Source organism: Elephas maximus, chromosome 13 (genome assembly GCF_024166365.1).
Source record: "Elephas maximus indicus isolate mEleMax1 chromosome 13, mEleMax1 primary haplotype, whole genome shotgun sequence".
NCBI classification, from domain to species: Eukaryota; Metazoa; Chordata; class Mammalia; order Proboscidea; family Elephantidae; genus Elephas; species Elephas maximus.
In genome coordinates this window covers 60,233,194-60,252,287 of record NC_064831.1, presented here as the reverse complement: position 1 = coordinate 60,252,287, position 19,094 = coordinate 60,233,194, and the positions used below count along the sequence as shown (strand labels likewise).

At 55.4% G+C, this 19,094-nt stretch overlaps 1 protein-coding gene across 11 annotated transcripts in view; it reads left to right on the top strand.

Annotated features, from left to right (window-relative positions):
- Positions 1-17,472, top strand: part of TLE3 (TLE family member 3, transcriptional corepressor) — a 60,960-nt gene extending 43,488 nt beyond the window's left edge. For 3 of the 11 annotated variants that reach the window (XM_049905539.1, XM_049905538.1, XM_049905540.1), the window contains 12 exons: positions 2,878-2,997; positions 4,114-4,164; positions 4,843-4,995; positions 5,663-5,795; positions 6,342-6,541; positions 7,286-7,386; positions 9,218-9,467; positions 9,803-10,050; positions 10,955-11,102; positions 11,861-12,011; positions 13,113-13,189; positions 14,685-17,472. In XM_049905539.1, coding sequence (XP_049761496.1) covers positions 2,878-2,997; positions 4,114-4,164; positions 4,843-4,995; positions 5,663-5,795; positions 6,342-6,541; positions 7,286-7,386; positions 9,218-9,467; positions 9,803-10,050; positions 10,955-11,102; positions 11,861-12,011; positions 13,113-13,189; positions 14,685-14,792 — 1,740 coding nt within the window. In that variant the 3' untranslated portion in view covers positions 14,793-17,472. The remainder of the gene's footprint in view (positions 1-2,877; positions 2,998-4,113; positions 4,165-4,842; positions 4,996-5,662; positions 5,796-6,341; positions 6,542-7,285; positions 7,387-9,217; positions 9,468-9,802; positions 10,051-10,954; positions 11,103-11,860; positions 12,012-13,112; positions 13,190-14,684) is intronic. The other 8 variants (XM_049905548.1, XM_049905544.1, XM_049905547.1 and 5 more) reach the window with 5 other exon arrangements.
- Positions 17,473-19,094: the final 1,622 nt, after the last annotated feature.

Genomic DNA, 19,094 nt, shown 5'->3' with positions numbered 1-19,094 from the left:
TGGGTGCAAACTGCCAGCCTTTTGGCTAGTAGCTGAGCGCTTAACCATTTGCACCACTCAGGGACTCCTCTTTATCAGTTTCTGCCCAGCCAACCTCTCAGCTTTGTTAGGAAGAGCCACGTAGAACTGACATGGAGCCCAGGAGATTACCAGGTTAACAGTGACCGGCTGCAGAGTGAAAGGGGTGTTTGAAGCCCAACACTCTCCCTGTCTCCCCATCGTCCTCATCATCATTTATATTGACTCCTGGCTTCGTGCCCCAGTCTGCGAACACTTTCCGCCAAAAGGAACCCACGGAGAGCCCCCCGCGAGCTGAGATCTTCACTCTGCCACACTCCTGGGCAGCTCTGCACCGCAGACTCCCAGAGCAGAGGACCTCGGAAAATCCAAAGGGAACGAGTCAGGACGCCTTCCTGGGCAGCCTGCGAGGCCGGCACCAGTGCCATGCGCGTGTGGCCTGGCGTCTGAGGGGGTGTAGACTGAAGTCACCAGCCCTCTGGAGACCAGGTTGTCAGCAGATGAGGCTGTGGCAGGAAGGACAGGGCTGTCGGAGTGGGAGGGGGCCGGTGGAGGGGCTGGAAACCGTCCCACAGGGGTTAGTCTGGAGCCCAATTAGAGGTAGCTTCATTCATATTTCCTTGCCTAGCCGAAGCAATAAAAAATACTTAGTTTTTTGGCCGCCTGCCAGCCAGAGGCGGGCTGGATCGATGCCGCTAAATGCCTGACATAAAATGCCTGACATGACTCTCGGTAGCGGTGAGGGTTTTCAGCCTGACTGCATGAGAAGAAAGAGCTCGCTGTTCTCCCGAGCCCAGCCGTGGACCAGGTTGCAAGGAGAAACGGGAGCAGCCGCACGCCCCCCTCTCTGCCCGCCCACCGACAGGGGCAGCGTGAGGGGCTGGAAGCATCTCTGCTTAGCACGGGGTGGCCGCCGCCGTGGGAGGAAATGAAATGAAATGACGGTGATTTTTCTGCCGGCGCTTGCAGCAGCTAATTGAATTGCGGCTGTGCGCACATCGCCCGCTCCTGCGTGGCTGCGGGGAAGGTTGGGCTGTAGTTCCATTATAACCTCCATTTTTTTCTTCAAGGCTTGATAACTCTGCCATTTTAATTTGCTCCAGGCAGAAACTTGGCAGGGAAGGGCCTCCCAGAAACCGGCTTAGGAAAGGAAATTAAGTTCTGTGGCCGGTTACTGCACCCGTCCCTCCAAACACCGCCCCCCCGGCAGTCCCTCCCCATTCTCTTCTAGTGACCCACGCCCCTGAGCCAGCATTCAACAGTTGCTGCTGAGTTGGCGCCAACTCTCGGCGACCGCACGTGTGTCAGAGTAGAACTGCGCTCCATAGGGTTTTCAATGGCTGCTTTTGGGTCAAGTAGATCACCAGGCCTTTCTTCCAAGGTACCTCAGGGTAGACTTGGACTGCCAGCCTTTTGCTTAACTTAGCTTAGTGCATTAACTGTTTGTAGTACCCAGGGACTTCTGAGCCAGGATTGGCCACCAGTATTAAAATGGGGAGATAGGAAGGTTCATCCAACCGGCCTTTGATGGATGCTCTTCCCTTCTGAAGAAATGTCCCTTCTGTGTCTATGCTTGACCTCATCATGTCACCTCTGTGCAGTGTGGGGATTGTCACTTGGAATGGCTTTCTTCCTCCCTATAGCTAGACTGTAAGCTTCTGCAGGCAGGACTGTCTTGTTTAATCCTCCACTCCTGACGTGCAGCACCAGCCTGACCCAGGTGCTCAGATAACGATGGGTGAGGGGCCGACTGAATGAGTGAGGGAAGGTGTATAGATTGGGCTCTGACAAAGCAGTAAACCCCCAGAGCATCCTAGAGAGGCATTGCTCCAGGTCTGATTCTCCTGGCGCAAAGGTTTGCTGGCAGGTGCCCCTGCCAGTAGCTCCCCTCTCCCTGTGCCCAGGCTGGGGCTTACAGCCAAGTAATGTGTCCTGTCCGTGGCCATGGCAACTCCCACCCTCTGGGACAGCTCCGTTCCCAGGCTCACCTGTGAGTGATTCTCCTGCCTCAGCTGTTTGCCCCTCTTCCCAGGCCTCCAAATCCAAACCATTGTCATCCTCACTGCTTTCCAGTGGAAGGGAGAATCCATTAGGCTCTTCTGGCCGGAAAAACTGGGTTTTCCTGGTGTTGCGTCCTGCTAGGGGACCTGGGGCACGTTTTCCAACCTCTTAGAACCCCTATATCCCTCTGCAGCAAAGGGGCTAATTCTGCCTGCCCTCATAGCTTTTCCCGTCCTTGAGAGGGAAAGGCTTCAAACTGGTCCGTTTTGTCTCTTTACAACCCTGGTGTTTCTCTACCGTCAGCCAGAGCCACAGAGTGGAGTCGGGTGGTTACACGAAGTGCCAGGCTGCTGATCTACAAGTAGGAAGGCCTGGCGGCAGGCTGCAACTCCTTCCACCTTAGCCTCCCTGTTCCTCTTGGATCCAGCAAATGATTGCTCACAGCCACAGTGTATGGGCTCAGATCCATCTTTCAGGACTCAGAGCAAATTCTGCTTGTCCCTTCTTTAAGCACATGTTAGCTGGTGGATGAGACAGGTGTGACCCCTGCCCTGCTGGGGCCTCCGTCTCCTAGGCCAGGGGCAGATGACTCATTGCAAGGCTGCTCGTCAGTAACAGTGGCATTGAAGAGAGTTGGGGTGCTCTGAGGGCGTCTCCTGGGGGGCCTAGTCTGGGGAATTTGGGAAGGCTCCCTGGCAAGGCTATTTGAGCCAAGATGTGCAGGACACCTAGAGACTGAGATTTTTTTCCCTTGCCCGAGAGCTGGTATTACCTGCACTTAGCTATGTCTGTGTGTGTGTGTGTGAGATGCTACATCAGCAGCAGATTACTGACCCTGAGTCCTCTCCTTGCTACTAGAATAACTCGGTGTCACCCTCGGAAAGCCTCCGGGCCAGTGAAAAGCACCGGGCCTCCACAGACTATAGCCTGGAAGCCAAGAAGCGGAAAGCAGAGGAGAAGGACAGCCTGAGCCGATACGTACGTCTCGGCGCGCTGGGCACAGTTGGGGTGGGCAGGGGGCACCTGCAGGGCTCATGCTGTGGTTGAGTTGTGGCCCAGGCCCTCTTGGGACTGGGCAGTGAGTCCAGAAGCACAGGTGGGGGCAGAAGTGGCCCTATCATGGGGGCTGTGGGGGAGCTGAGGAAGGCTTGTCCTCACACGATGGGGATGTGAGCCACAGCCTGGCAGGGAGTGGACCAGGGTTTGTCCCCACCTCCACAGGTCATGGGGAAGGCAGTCCTTCCACAGACAGGCCAATAGCCCCAGGTTGCTGCCAAGGTCCCCACAACATCCCAGTCTGCTCCCTGGGCCGTCCCTGGTGCCCCACGCTTTGTCTACAGCCCTGACCATCTGTGCCATCTGTGTGCATGCACTTGGTCACTCAGACCCCACAGCCATGGCTTCAGTAGCCTTTCACGTATATCTGTAGCACCCCCTGCCACGTGAGGCCCCAGTGGGGCAGTCATCGTGTCTGCTCTGTGCCCAGCTGGGCAGAGGTGAGAGCTGGGACAGGAAGGGGCAGCACAGTGCTAGGGGAGAGTCTCCTGCGTGGACTCAGCGGTGTCCCATCGAGCCCTGCGCAGTCACTTGGCTGCTCTGTGGCCTTGGACACGTTGTACACTACAGCCGTAGCTGCCTTTCTGTGAGACGAAGCTCACTGGTCCCCCACCACTGGCACGCAGTGCGGAAAACGGCGAGCTGAGAATCGCGTGCTTGCTTGTGTACGATGGTGAATATCAAACATGCTGGGAAGAAGTTTCTGGCTTCTGGGAGACAAGTTAAAGGGCTGACGGTAGGGGTGGGGCTTGAAAATGTGTTGATGGAGTGGGTGTCCATGAGGCACCAGTGGGTGTAGGAGCGGAGCAGCCCGGGGCTGGGAGCTTGGCCAGATGGAGGCCCACTGACTTGGAGCTGGAGTGGTGCTTCGTGGAGGGCAGAGGGGTGGGCTTAGAAAGGACATGGACTCGGGTTTGGCCCAGATTCAAATCCTGGCTTTACTACCTACTGCCTGGGGGAAAGAGGGGGTGGTTCAGGCCTGGTATGGGTGGGGAGGGTGTGGCCTCTCATTGGCCAGTTGGCTTCTCTCGGTTGCAGGACAGTGACGGGGACAAGAGTGACGATCTGGTGGTGGACGTTTCCAATGAGGTAAGGGCGGGCCGGCTTTCGGGAAGGCGCTTGGTTTGGAGTAGTTCCTCCTCAGGGCGGATGGTGCTATGTCTTGGCTCCTGCCTCAGCATTACTGCAGCCTGAGCAGGGTGACAAGGCCTCTGGTCTCTGGACGTCAGGCCTGTTGGGAGGCGCAGGGCCTTGCTGTGTGGCAGGTGAACGTTCTTAGCACTGGGCGGGGCGGGGAGGGGGGGTGGTCCCTGGGATGCCTCCCCAGAGACACCCTTACAGATCCCAGGGTGGGATACAGCTGTTTCCCATACGCCTCCGGGGCCTCTTTGTTCTCTTTGCCTCCTGAGTTCTAGAAGTGAGGGCTGTGAGCCTCGGGATCAGCTCAGCAGGGCAGGAAGTGCTGGAGGGAATCTGTGCTAGGCCTAGAAGCCCAGCCACCTGGACTTGAGTCCTGGCTACTTTGAACTTGTGTTTGATCTAGGGAGGGTCATTCCCTCTGGCCCCAAGCCTCAGTGTCCCCATCTGTGGAATCAAGGGTTCAGACGAGATCATTAAGAACTGGTTGGTCCCCCATTAGGGCCACCAGGCATTCAGCTAAGCCGCTTCTCCCCACTGCCCGAGCCACTCCCTTCCCATTCCCAGGGCAGGGCAGAGGCTAGTCTAGTTGTGGTTTGCAGTGCATCTTGGCCTCACTTGTATTTTTAGGACCCAGCGACGCCCCGGGTGAGCCCGGCACACTCCCCTCCTGAAAATGGGCTGGATAAGGCCCGTGGCCTGAAAAAGGATGCCCCCACCAGCCCCGCTTCGGTGGCCTCTTCCAGCAGCACACCTTCCTCCAAGACCAAAGACCTTGGTCATGTACGTGGGGTCCGCGCCTGGAGCCGCAGAGGCCGGGGGAGGGCAGGAGCAGAGAGATCTTTCCTTCCTAGAAAGTGCCTCAAGGTCCTGGTAGGGGCAGGATGGGGGTGGGGTAGAAGGAAACTTTGGGCAGGGGCCAGACTGGTGCTTACTGGAGGGCAGAGGGGTGGAGTAGAAAGAATATAGACTTAGAATGTGACCTAGGTACAAATTCTGGCTTTACCACTTACTGGCTGGGTCCTGTGTTGCTGCTGAGTTGTTTCTGACTCATTGCCACCCTATAGGACAAAGTAGAACTGCCCCACAGGGTTTCCTAGGCTGTAATCTTCATGGAAGCAGATTGCCAGTTTTTTTCTCCTGGGGAGCTGCTGGATGGTTTTGTACAGCCTTTCGGTTAGCAGCTAAGGGCCTAACTATTGTACCACCAGGGCTCCTTAAGGACCCTGTGCTAGTTATAGTTAGTTAATGTTTCTGAGCCTTGATTGCTGCATCTGTAAAATGAGATCATAGTCCCTTCCGAACGAGCTTAGGCAAGAATCAGGAGGCTGTTCAGCAGAAGGTTCCAAACTGGGCCGGTGCTGGGCTTCACGTGGCGACTGACACTGGGCCCAGCTCTTGGGTGAAAGGAACCTTCACAGCCCTTGGGCTCTGCATCTTCCCTTTTCAGAATGACAAATCCTCCACCCCCGGGCTCAAGTCCAACACGCCAACTCCAAGAAACGATGCTCCGACTCCAGGCACCAGCACGACCCCGGGGCTCCGGTCCATGCCAGGCAAACATCCGGGCATGGACCCTCTAGGTATAATGGTTAGGCGTGCTGGGGCTGGTTGAGGGTAGGGGGTCTGCCCCAGCTGGGACAGGGGCCACACGGATGGGCCCGATCACCAGGGGCTGTGATAGAGTTGGGGCTGTCCCAGGGCTTGCCTGGGCTGAGCATAGCTCACAGTGAGGTTTGAGGAGAGAGATGGATGCCTAGTTCCTTGATACCGTTGTCAGGGCTTCTGGGGCCATTGCAGGGGCAGGTGGATGGAGGGCACGGCAGACAGGTGAGGATGCTGTCTTCTGTTCCTGGCTCTGCCAGACTGTGCGAGGCTCAGGACAAGCCAGAGCCCTTCTCTGGGCCTCTGTGTCCTGATCTGTACAAAGAGGTGGACACGTCTCCCAGCCCTAACCTTGTGCTCTGAAGTCGGGGATCCTGGTAGGGCAGGTTCAGTCAGGGGACACTTCCTGGAACGGGCAACTTTAGAATGTAGAAGGACTGCTGCTGGATGGGCGTGGGGAGCCGTGGCTTTGCCATGGGTGGAGGGGGTAGGGCCCACTCTCGCTGACGCCCCCCTCCCTGCAGCCTCTGCCCTGCGCACGCCCATCTCCATCACCAGCTCCTATGCGGCGCCCTTTGCCATGATGAGCCACCACGAGATGAATGGCTCGCTCACCAGCCCTGGTGCCTACGCCAGTCTCCACAACATCCCCCCACAGATGAGCGCTGCCGCCGCTGCCGCAGCTGCCGCCTATGGCCGATCGCCAATGGTGAGCTTTGGAGCTGTACGTAGACCTTTTAGCTCCTTTTTCTGGGGACCGGGCAACGAGTGGGGAGTTGGTGGGGTCTGGGGGGGCACCCCCTCTACACCAAGGGGGACCCTCGGGGTGTCGCAACCAGTCAGCTGTTTGTGGGGACAGTGTTCTAAGAGCAAGCGGGGCTTAGCTGAATGCCACACACTGGGCCAGGCGGATCTGGGTTCCGCTCCCAGCTTGCCTGCTAGTAGCCCTGGGACCTCCCACAACGCCACCTCCCTGACTGCCCCTCCCTGATTGCTGCCTTTCCCTGTTCTTATGGGGCAGAAGCCCCAAGATGATTGAAGTGACCCGCACAGAACAGGTGTTTGGTAGATGGGGCTAGTCATCCTAATGGTGATTGTTCAGTGTTAACTAGTGAATAGTTAGGATTTGGGTTGCCAGAGAGAGGGGTCCATTTTCAGGAGGCAGTGTCTCTCTTTACCTCCTTTACCTGGGATGGCCAGTCTCCACAGTGACAGGACCCCGGGATACCTGGGGAGGGAAGGAAGGGGGTAGGCCTAGCTCTGCCTTGCGGAATAGGGGGTGGAAGATATTGATTCAGAGTTGGGGTTCAGGATTCTCACCCCAGCCCTGCCACTCTCCAGGGCAAGGTGCTTGCCCTGCGGGGCCTTTGTCTTCCCTGACACGGTCAACTGGGTTCTGCCCTGCGGGGCTGAGCAAGGGGTGAAGGAGGCGGGGTGGGGGGAGGGTGCGGTGGCATCCCTGGGTAAGGGCTGGCCTTATCTTGCCTTACAGGTTGGTTTTGAACCTCACCCTCCCATGAGGGCCACGGGCCTGCCCTCAAGCCTTGCCTCCATTCCTGGTGGAAAACCGTAAGCTTTGGCTGAACTTTTTGGGTGCTTCACGGGGTGGGGGCGGGGTGTACAGAGGAGAGCCATACCCCGACCCCTCCAGCCATGGGTCTGCCTTGTGGACCTCCCCTTGGGGAAGGCACCTGCCCTCTGAGGCCCTAACAGGCCAGTTTTCAACCCTGGGAAACAGCTGCCTAGCCACAGCCCTGGTCAGCCCTGGTCTTCCTTGCAAAGGGGAACCAACGGGGCGTGGAGGTTAGGGTCATGAAGTCCACCCTTGGGCACCAGGAGAGAAGGACTACTTCAGATGCTGGGGCCTTCAAGGCTGAATCCTGCAGCTGTCACAGGCCTGGGCTGCTCCTTTAGGTCCCACTCGCCGGGGGATGCCTCAGCACTGCTGGCCTCAGGCACTTCCTCCCCTGAGAACGTGCGCCCTCCTTTGCCCTCCCCGGTCTGGTGATCTGGTGGTCATGAAGATTAAAAGACTGAACAGCCGTGTGATGCTGAGAACAGTGCCTGACACCGACACATTGATAGGTTGTCATCGATGCGAATCTAGATGTTATTCCAGAGAGCACCCCCAGTAACCTGAAACAGCAGCAGACAAAGCCAGCTCCCCCAGGCTTTGATGCACACACTACAGTTCATTTCTGGAGGGGCAAGCAGGTTTCACTCGAATACCACTAGCAGCTGTAGGTGTCAGGGCACTGGCATCTGGACCCTCAGTGGGGAAGGTGGCTCTGAAAGGAGGCGTGGCATTGACAGTTCGGTGGCAGCATTAGTGGCTAGAGCCATAACGCCCAGAGCAAGTTCCCCTGCTGTGGGAGGGCGGCACAGCTGGCTTCTTGACTGTTCTTGTGTCCAGGGCCTCTTTAGGGTTTCTGGATAGATGCAGGAATGGCTTAGCCGTGGAGCCCGCCTGGACAGGCCCCCAGGTGTGCAGGGAAATGGCTGGAATACGAGGCTGTAGGAGATGTGGGTACTCGGTTAGAGAATGGAAGCGCCTGGTTGGCGGCTCTTGAAGCCACGTAGCCCACAGAGGTGCTTACGTAGTCATACGGTGCCTTGGAAAGGCTAATGTTGACGCATTAGGAGACAGCCTATAAACAGTGAGATTTCTGGGTTCTCTTGTGAAAAATTGAAGGCCTGGCTTTCCTGCTCCGTCCTTGTCTTTACAAGGCTAGGACAGAGCCATGGCTGACCCTAAAGACAGGACATGAGAGTCAGACAGCCCACACTCCCCATCTTGCCCTAAAGGGCTGTTGACTTTGCCCCTGCTCTGCTGCTTTTGTTAACACTTAACACCACCCCCCCGCCCCCGCCACCACCTGTCAGAAGTAGGAGAGCCAAGGCCTGCACACTCAGTCCCCTCACCTGCCAGGCCCCCAATGAACTTGTGACTTTCTGTGGTAGGTCAGAGTGAAACGTAGCGAACTGAGAGGTGATTTCTCAGAAGGCTTCTTCCAGCTAGGGTAGGAGGGGAGGCGTCAGGGAGGAGATGGCATTTAAGCTGGACCTTCTCCCAGGTCAGCCTATTAGGTTATATGTAGATTGCTTCCAAGGTATGGATGTGAAGAAGGGATTTGATTGGAGGATGGACAAATGGGGGCAAGAGTCAAGTTCAGGATGTTAGGTGGTCCTCACCCTGGTGGAGCCAAGCCAAGGAGTTGGGGCCTTTGGTGGGCAGTGAGGAGCCATCAGCGGCTCTGGGGTGGGGGATGATTCCAGGAGAGAGGAGCCGGAAGGCAGGGAGGCCAGCTCGTGGGGGGTGTGGGCTGACGTGGGTGGGACCTGTGGAACCTGCCGTGAGAGGCCAGAGATGGCAGCATGATGATGGTCCTCGCCCTTCCAGAGCGTACTCTTTCCACGTGAGCGCCGATGGGCAGATGCAACCTGTGCCCTTCCCGCACGACGCCCTGGCAGGCCCTGGCATCCCAAGGCACGCCCGCCAAATCAACACCCTGAGCCATGGGGAGGTGGTGTGCGCCGTGACCATCAGCAACCCCACGCGGCACGTCTACACGGGCGGCAAGGGCTGCGTGAAGATCTGGGACATGAGCCAGCCAGGCGGCAAGAGCCCCGTCTCCCAGCTGGACTGCCTGGTGAGAGCCCCAGGGCCGTGGCTTCTTCTAAAGCTGGTGTAGGAGAGCGGGGCAGCCTGGGCCTGAGGGGAGAGCCCCGGGGATTGACCTCGCTCAGACCTGTGTTGGCTGGGCAACTTTGGGCCAGCTGGCTAACCTCTCTGAGCCCCAGCTTTGTCATCTCAAGGTGGGGATGATGCTGACCTCCAGGGCTTTGTAAAGAAATGTGTGAAAGATGAAAGGGTGTGAGTGAGGGATGGGAAGGCCTGGCAGCTGCTGTGAGCAAGGGTGGCGAGGGTACCCATGTCGTCAGGAAGGCTGTGGGCAGCGCTTACCACTGCCCCTTCTCCCTCCAGAACAGGGACAACTACATCCGCTCCTGCAAGCTGCTCCCTGACGGGCGCACACTGATCGTGGGCGGTGAGGCCAGCACGCTCACCATCTGGGACCTGGCCTCACCCACGCCCCGCATCAAAGCTGAGCTGACGTCCTCGGCTCCTGCCTGCTACGCCCTGGCCATCAGCCCCGACGCCAAGGTCTGCTTCTCCTGCTGCAGCGATGGGAACATTGCCGTCTGGGACCTGCACAACCAGACCCTGGTCAGGTGAGGCCAGCAGGTGGGAGTGAGGTTCCTCGTCCTGGACGATGGCAGCGCTGCCCGCATTATCAGCTGTGGCTGTGGCCCTGTCTGAGGTGCTCTGGGGTGGCGAGAAAAGTGAGAATGTGGGGGTTGCAGGTGAGAAGACAGCCCAGCTGGCTTGTGCAAGGGGGCAGCTGTGTACCAGGCGCTCCGTGTGGGCAGAGGATGGAGGGCTCCCTGGAGGCGGCTTTGGGAAGAAGGTGGAGCTGGAGCGGGTCTGGGAAGCTGCAGTGAATCTTACTAAAGACGACAGAGCAAGCAGGACAGCTGTGACCTTGTGCGGGTCACTTCTTGTCTAGGGTTTTGTGAAGTGGGGACAGTGTAGCATCTGACGAAGGTGGGTAGCAGTGCCCGGCTGGAGCAAGCCCTCAGCCACACCAGCTGATTTGTTATTAATGTGCTCATCAGGCATGCAGGGTGGGAGGGTGGAGGCGCTGAGTGTCAGCTCAGGAGCTGTGTGCTAAAGGCAGCCGTGCCTGCTGGCTCCTTTTTGATCATTTTACCAGAAGATGATCAAGGGCCTTCCTGCCTCTGCCTCCCTGCCCTGGCCCTCCACTTCCTCCTCCTCCAGAGTATTGTGGGCTCCTGGAAGGCCCAGCCCTCTTGACCTGGCCTAAGCAACCCCAAAACCCTGGAGAGGCTCTGCCTCAGGAGCCTGGGCAAGACTTCTGAGAGGAGTGGGAGAAGGGCCCAGGCCTGGCTCTGCTGCAAGCCCACTGAGGGACCTTGAATGGGTGATATATCCCCTCTGGGCCTCAGTTTCCCCTTTTGCTCAGAGGCAGAGCTGGCCCGCTTCCTGGGACTGCTGCCAGCTTGGCAGTCAGTGGCTCCCTGGGGCTTACCTCTCCCACCTGCTTGCCCCTCATAGGCAGTTCCAGGGCCACACAGACGGGGCCAGCTGCATAGACATCTCCCATGACGGCACCAAGCTGTGGACAGGGGGCCTGGACAACACTGTGCGCTCCTGGGACCTGCGCGAGGGCCGGCAGCTGCAGCAACATGACTTCACCTCCCAGGTGCGAGGCTCCCCTCCACTCTCCCACCGGAGCATGTTCCTTCCACTACAGGGTCCCAGTGGTCAGGTCAGAGTGTTGTACAGGGATGTGGGACCAACCTCAGCAACCTGGGAAGGCTTCCTAGAGGAAGCAGCATTTTGGAGTCAGAGGCACCTGACCCTGCTGCTTGGATTTGATTCTGGCTCCACTAGTGTGGCACCCTCTGGCCTCTGTTTTCTCACTCATGGAATGGGAGTGATAGTAGCTGCCTTAGGTCTGATGAGAGTACCTGAAATGATCTCGCTAAAGCCTTAGCCATGAACTTGACCCATAGAAATTGTTCAGTAGATGCAGGTGATACTATTACTGGGTATTTTCCATTACTTACTTTACTATTTTAATGTTACATACTTAGGTATTTAATATTTTAGTATTTGCTCACCTTTTTTCTGAAGTAATGGCAAAAGTCATGGAGGCAGGAGGGACCTTTGAAAGTGAGATGTTTGTGCCACGTCTGTTTGAATCCTGGTTCTATTGCTTATTTTCTGAGTCTCAATTTCCTCATCTATAAAATGGGGACTAAAAACGATTCCCCATACCCCTGAGTTTTTGGGCTTGAGGAGGGCTTACTTGGCAGATGGAAGGGAGGTGAGATGGGAAGGGGCTGGGGGGTGGGGGGCGGACTGTGAACCCCAGGGTGCCTGAGCATGGGCCTCTGGGCAGGACCCCTGGCTCTGGAGGGCAGAGGACACTGACTCCCCCCAACCCCGCCCCGACAGATCTTCTCTCTGGGGTACTGCCCCACTGGGGAGTGGCTGGCCGTGGGCATGGAGAGCAGCAACGTGGAGGTACTGCATCACACCAAGCCCGACAAGTACCAGCTGCACCTGCATGAGAGCTGCGTGCTCTCCCTCAAGTTTGCCTATTGTGGTGAGCCTCACAGGCGAGGGCTGGTGGATGGGAGAGGGAGCCTGGGATGGCCTGGCCCATGGGGCCAGTTCCCCACCCGAGGGGATCAGAGCTTACCAAAAAAGCAGAATCCTTGACCAGGGCCCCTTTGCCATCCTTTGGGGATCTTGTCCCCACCCCCTCCCCCCTTGCCCCTCAGATGCTGATGCTACCATAGGGTACCAGCACTCAAGACACTAAGGCCAAAAGCCACCTCTGCTGGTCTGGGGCAAGGGAACAGCTCCTTAAAGCAATGAGGACAGTTCCTCCAAGAAGTTAAGACCTCGGAGCCCTGCATTCGAGTATCTACTCCCTTACCAGCTCCCTGCGCCGCCTTGGGCAAATGTCACCCCCTCTGAAAAATTTTTTTTTTCCACACTGAACCCCCATCTAGTTTTCTCTGCAGATGGGGAACAGCTCAGCATCTGCCTTGTGGCTCTGGGGAGCAGCTGTTAATCAGCATAGGGGAGCCCTGGCAGAGTGCCCGTACAGAGGAAGGGCACCCACCAACCACCCTCTTGAGCCGGGTCTCCAGACTCTCAGGGCTTTGCTGTTTCCATCATTTCCTGCTGCCTTCCTATAGTGGACGGAAACCCTGGTGGTGTAGTGGTTGGCAGTTTGAATCCACCAGGCACTCCTTGGAAACCCTATGGGGCAGTTCTCTGACCTATAGGGTTGCTATGAGTCAGACTGACTCGATGGCAGTGGGTTTGGTTTTTCTGGTTTTCCCGTAGTGGAATATGGATGGATCAGTTGACCTCTGTGGCTTTCAAAAGCACCTTTTCTTGGTGATTATAATCGCTGCCATTAGCTAAATCCTACCTACCCCATTCCAGTCCCTCCCACGCCTCCCCCTTGATTGCTGAGAAAGGCCTTTTCTGACTGCCCATGTATCTGTTATGTGTCTCTCTTGCAAAATGCTTCTCTGAGTGGAGCTTCGTGCTAAGCACTGGTTAGCAGTTCACAGCACGTTTCCATGGCAGCCGGCCTTGTCTGGGTAGCTGCGGTGGGCACACTGGGGCGGGGCTTGCTTAGAGGGCAGCAGGCCGCACACTGACAATTTTCTTCCCCTCCTGCCTGCAGGCAAGTGGTTTGTGAGCACTGGGAAAGACAACCTCCTCAACGCCTGGAGGACACCTTATGGAGCCAGCATATTCCAGGTTATCACCACCATCTTGGCAGTGTGATGGGGGTGGGGGTAGCAGGAGGCAAGGCCTGAGGTGCCAGGGCCAGACCTGCCCTTGGCCCTTCCCAGCCCCACCTGTTGGGGATAAAAGATGGGCTCTCCAGATGAGAGGACTTGGGCATATCAATGGGAGAGAGAGAAAATAGAGACTCAGGAGGGCCCAGTGACACACACTCTGCTGCTAATGGCCCTGACCCCGAGGGCGAAGCTTTTATGGAGGGGCTATTGTAGGATTGGGGGGCATCGGTGGTTCGGTGGTAGAATTCGCACCTTCCATGCGGGAGACTCTAGTTCAGTCCCCTCCCACGCACCTCATGTGCGGCCACCACCTGTCTGTCAGTGGAGACTTGTGTGTTGCTGCAATGCCGAAACAGGCTTCAGCAGAGTGTCCAAACTGAGGGGGACCAGAAATAAAGTCCTGGCGATCTTCCAGAAATCAGCCACTGAAGACCACATGGCTCCCAACGGTCTGATCCTCACCGATCCTGGTTGATCATCACCGATCCTGGTTATATTACAGCGCAGGGTCAGGCAGCTTCGTCCGTTGTGCACAGGGTCACCACGAGTTGGAGGCTGACTCGGTGACAGCTAACAACGTTGTAGGATCTGGAGAGCGAAGAGAAGTGAAAATGACCCCTTTACTTGGGCCGGTGCGCTGAGCCTTCACAGGACTTACCATGGGCAGTCGAGCGACCTGAGCGGCTTTTCTTCAGAGTGCTAGTGTCTGTTCAAGTCAGTTAGCACAACCATCTCAGCCACTCGGTGTGCGTCAGGAGGGAGGCGGGCCAGGAGGAAGGGTCCCCAGAAAGAGAGGAGGGAAGGAAGACACACGCACACGCACACCCCCCCCCCCACACACACCACACACACACTCACACCACACATACACACTTTCTCGCTCTTGCTCACTGTCTCTCTGTTTCTCACACACCACTTGCACACTTTCTCTCATGGTCCACAAACCACACTCTGGATTCATGCTGGAGATGTCTCATGTCCAGTAAGTAAGTCACACACATAACTTCCAGAGTCGCTGTGCTTATACTGGTTGTTTCAAAAATCAGAGCACAGATCCTTTTATGACATCATCAGCCTGACAGCCTGGCCTGCTGACTCCTCTCCCAGAAACACTTCTTATTTTTAAATTCAGAAGAGATGCTCACGCTAGTGTTCTATTTTCATCCTAAAAACTTATTTTCGAGATCACAGCGGACCTGGTAATGGGCTTTTCCTCATGGAAAAGCAGGTAGAAGGGGGATCTCTAACTGAAAAGGATCATCTGGGCTGAGTTTAACTAATCTCCCCACCTTGCCTCTGCTGTGTCTCGTTCACGGTTGGCGCTCCAGACCGGGGAGAGGGCGTTTTAATTCCAATGGTATTGAGTCCTGGGAAAATGAACTCATGTCTTTTTTCTCCCCATATCCCCACCCTGTACCCTCTGGCTTATCCTTGTTGTTTTCCTTCTCCAGTCTAAAGAATCCTCGTCTGTCTTGAGTTGTGACATTTCGGCGGATGACAAATATATTGTAACAGGCTCTGGTGACAAGAAGGCCACAGTTTATGAGGTCATCTACTAAACAAGGACTCTAACAGAGCTGTCAGACTCTGGGAGAAACAGACTCGGCTCTGACAGTGAGAACCCCGCGCGCGAGGCCCCGGAGGACACGGAGGATGGGCTGAGAGCAGCTGTGTGTTCCAGGCTGCGCCCCGGCAGGCTGCAAGGGCACGCGCCCGTCACGTCGGGACTCCTGGGCACGGATTGACGTGGCTCATAGACTTGGCTGGATGGCCTCCTCCCCTCCCCTAACAACCCTGGCAGAGGCTACAAATAGAATTTCTTGGAGGCTTGTGGCTCTGGCTCCCCACAGACACCCTCATAAATTTTTGTCTCTACTTCCCCTTTCTTGTGACCTGTCCCCCTGCCTGGGGTCGGGGACACTGGAGTGGACCACATTTTTGTGCTGGGGCAGGGGGCATCTCTTTTTCCCGAGTGTGCAGTGCACAAGATTTGTGAAAAATGTAAATAACAGACTCCTATCTCGGACTGGTCAGTGGGGGAGGAAGCCCCTTGGCATGGGAACCCCTCACCGTGTATTTCGCCTGCTGTATTTGTAATCCACTCATGGTGGTGGTTTTTTTTTTTTTTTTAAACAGAAGTTCCCATCTGAGAGGGGAGACAGGAAGGAGGAGCAAAATGAGGAGGGGAGGGAATGGGGAGAAAATTCTCTGGGGAAGGGAGGGAGCGGCAGCTGGTAATGAGAATGACCATGAGGCACCCACTGAATGAGCACACCTCCGTATGGGTTTGGGGATTGTCCGACCCATGTCAGGGCTGAGTGCCAGCTGGACAGACGGATAGACAGTGCCGGAGACAAGTGACAGCCTGGGTGGCACGTCAGTGGCGGTCTCATGCCCTCTCTCTGCCTTTGCCCTCTCCGTGTCTCCCTCTGTCTCTCTGTCTGTCTCATGCTCGTTCTCTCCTCAACCTCGGTCTCTCTCTTTGGGGCACACTTGGTTATTGTGAAGAGAAATGAAAGTTCAAAGGAACTCCTTTCCCGGCCCTCCTTAATCTTCAGACATAGCCTAAAAAGGAAAAAAGTTAGAGGAAAGCATAGCAACTCAGCTCAGGGAGCTATCTGAGGAAAATAGCAACTGATGTGGGTGCTTTTCTGTTTTTTTTTTTTTAATTTGAATAAAAAGAATTAGAAGCGGTATCCTTTTATAAAAATGACTTCTCCCCTTTCCTGCCTGTGACCCCTTCCTCCCCCCCTAGAGGGAGAAAAAGTATATTAGCTGTAGGGTTGCAAGTCTGAAAGGATTATCCCACACAACCCAGCGGGGGTGAGGCGGGGGAGACGGGACAGCCTCTTCACACTGTGGTGATTTCTTGCCACTTTCAGTCTCTTATGGGCCCAAACAGGCTACAGTTAGAATGTTGTTTCCTGTAGGTACCACTTTTTGGTACCAAAATGTCCTAAGGTATTGGGGTTATTTTGGGGTTTTTGGGTTTTTTTTTTTTTTTTTTTTTGGTCCTGTTTTCTTTTAAAGAAAAGTTGAAGGCCGTTGTGAGCCCTGGTGGTGGGCTCTCCATGGATGTAGCATATGGAAGATAATTTTTATACTGCATTTTTATGGATTATTTTATAATGTGTGATTCTGCCTGGTGAGAAGGAAGGAGGGGCTTCAGTGAACACTCCTGCCTTCAGTGATCTTGCTCCAGGGCTGAGCAGCTCCCCTGACAGGAAGTCATGATGTGGAGACGAGTGTGGCACCTTGTACCTCTCGGGGTGGGGGGCCGTCGAGAGTCTCTGTGTCTTTGGGTCTCATGTTCATCTGTCACCTTGTGTTCAGGCTCTAGCCACAGCGAGGGCGAGGGTAAAAGAAAGTTAATTCCTGAAGAAAAAAGAAAATGGAAGTCATTGTAATGAGCTGTTTTTATATTTTTAAAAGTTACTATTTAAAGGTTGGTTTGATTGTTGTGTCTTGATTGCCTAGCTTCCCAGTTTGTCATTTCTGCCCAAGGAAAGAACCTCGGTGATTTTCTTTGTCACAGAGAGGTGCCCACAGCCCGGGACATGAGCTAGTCTCATTGCAAACCACTTCCCGTCCCGCCCCCGCCCACCCCCCAAAAAGTCTGATCATTTAGACAGGTAAGAGGAGTCCCTTACACAGTCCTGAACCCACGTGGTCATTCCCATTGTAAGCGCCAGAGAGCTCCAGGTTGGGGATCTGGGACTTCCTGTGGACAGATGGGCAGGACAGAGTTCCCCAACAGGAGGGCCACAGGCGAACATCAAAGTATCTGTACAGCTGTTAATACAAAACTTTTTGGAAAAAATTAAATGCAGTGAACGTCACGTGAAACTTCAAAGTGTCTATGAACCATCTGGACCCTGAGAACCTGCATCTTTTTTTTTTTAAGCTTGGATGTCGGTGTTGCAGGGAGATCCTCTACCTCTGGGTTACAAAGGTGTGTTCCTGGGTGATTCTGAAGGATGAATTTTTACAAGGGCAGGACAGGAAATGCAGGTCAGTCCCCCAGGAAGGCAGAGCTGAGGTGACGGAAGTGGAGAGCTCCCGGACTGGCCCATGCCCCAGCCGTGCGTCCCAGGCTCTGGGATTTCACGGACCCATTAAGCAAGTCCTAGGTAAGACTGGGGAGTAACGTGGTTTCCAGGTCCTTACTTTGTCAAAGTCTGTATACATCTGGGTAAGCAACTACCTGCTGCCATTTCATACAAGAGAGGGAACTTAACATCTAAGCAAAGTAGGAGCGACAATCCCCAAATAAAGCCGTCTTCACACACAGGGGTCATTTAGCCTTCATGGGGATGGTCTTCTCCGGCTTATAGAGGAAGCTTCTGGCAGGTGGTAGGAGCCCTGTACCGAGGCTGCAGTTCTGCCTTCCCTGGTTGCATGGCCTTGAGTAGAACAGGACCCCTTTGGACCACACTCGTTTTTCCAGGTCTACACATTGCAGCAGAGAGCTGGAGAGCCAGATGGCAGGCTCCACCAGAGTAAAGGCTCGGGACTTGCCTGGAGAGTCTCCATTTCGGTGCCAAGATAGGGTTGGAGTTGGGGCTGCTGGCCCCAGTTGGGTGGAAGAAAAAACAAAATGTCTTATCAATGAATACACACCTCCTGTCTTGTCCTGCTGGTAGCGGGGGTGGGGGGGGGGGACCCAAACCAGTTACCGTCCCAGACGCATGACAATCTGGTGTGTGCACAGGGTTTTTAAGGCTGTGACCTTTGCGAAGCAGATGGCTGCCGAGCCTTTCATTTGAGGCACCTTTGGGTGGGCTGGAACCAAACTGCCAACCTTTTGGATAGTAGTGGAGCGATTAACTGTGCCCCTCAGGGATTCCTGCTAGCGGAGAAGGAGAGGCAAATCCCAAAGACTTTCTGGATGCTGCCAGGGAGAGATGACAAAGACTGAAGCCTGCCCACAGAAGCTCACAGTCCAGTGTGGGGGCTGGGGTGTGGAGAGCACACTGCTCTTTGGTTTGACCTGGAAGTGGGGCTGCACCCGGTACGTGATACACTCCTCCTGCCTGTCCTCCGCTGCTAGTGTCCTCAGACAACTGCTTCCTGTCACCAAGCTACTCCCCCTTTCTGACTGTCATAACTGCTCCTGCTTCCTTCCCTCAGCCTCTCCTGCCAGCCATGCCTCTCCCCGTGCTCCCACTGCTCCAGCCTAATCGGCATCATCTGGGAGCTTGTGAGATCCCCACTCAGTCCCACTAAGTCACAATCTGCATTTTCACAACCCGCAGGTGATTCCTATGCACATAAAAGTTTGTGAAGCTGCTCCTCTGTGGGGAGGCCATTCTGTGGTAAACAACCCTACTCCCAGGCTGCCTCTATCTCCTGCCTAACAGGGTAGTGGAAGGCTTGATGTTAGTATTCTAGCTTTTACAGTCACTCCATGACCATTTTCTTCCTCTCATGCAAAAACCAAGGTCCATGCTAATCAGCATTTGCAACAGTTCATTACACTTGTCTGCTTGTCTGCCCAACATGACCAGTCTCTCTTGAGGGCAGTGCCCAGGACCTCATCGGCCCAGGGCAGTATTAGTGAAGGACAAGCCTTCACCAGTCTGAGATTATCATTCTAATCTGCAGTACCTGGTGGTGCTCAGTAACTGAAGTTGGAGTTGTTTCACCTCTGTTGTGCTGCCTTTGCTCAAAGCAAGGAGATCTGTTTAAAGAAATGGAGGGGGCATGGTTGTCAGAAGCCGCATTCAATGGTTCCGATTCCCGTCAGACTGTGTGCAAGTGTCCAGGTCATTCCTAGAAACTTCTGACCCAGCCAACCCTTCTAGCCTCCTGAGTCAATGTCCACTCTTCCCAGCCCCTAGGGCTCCAGCCCCATAGAGACA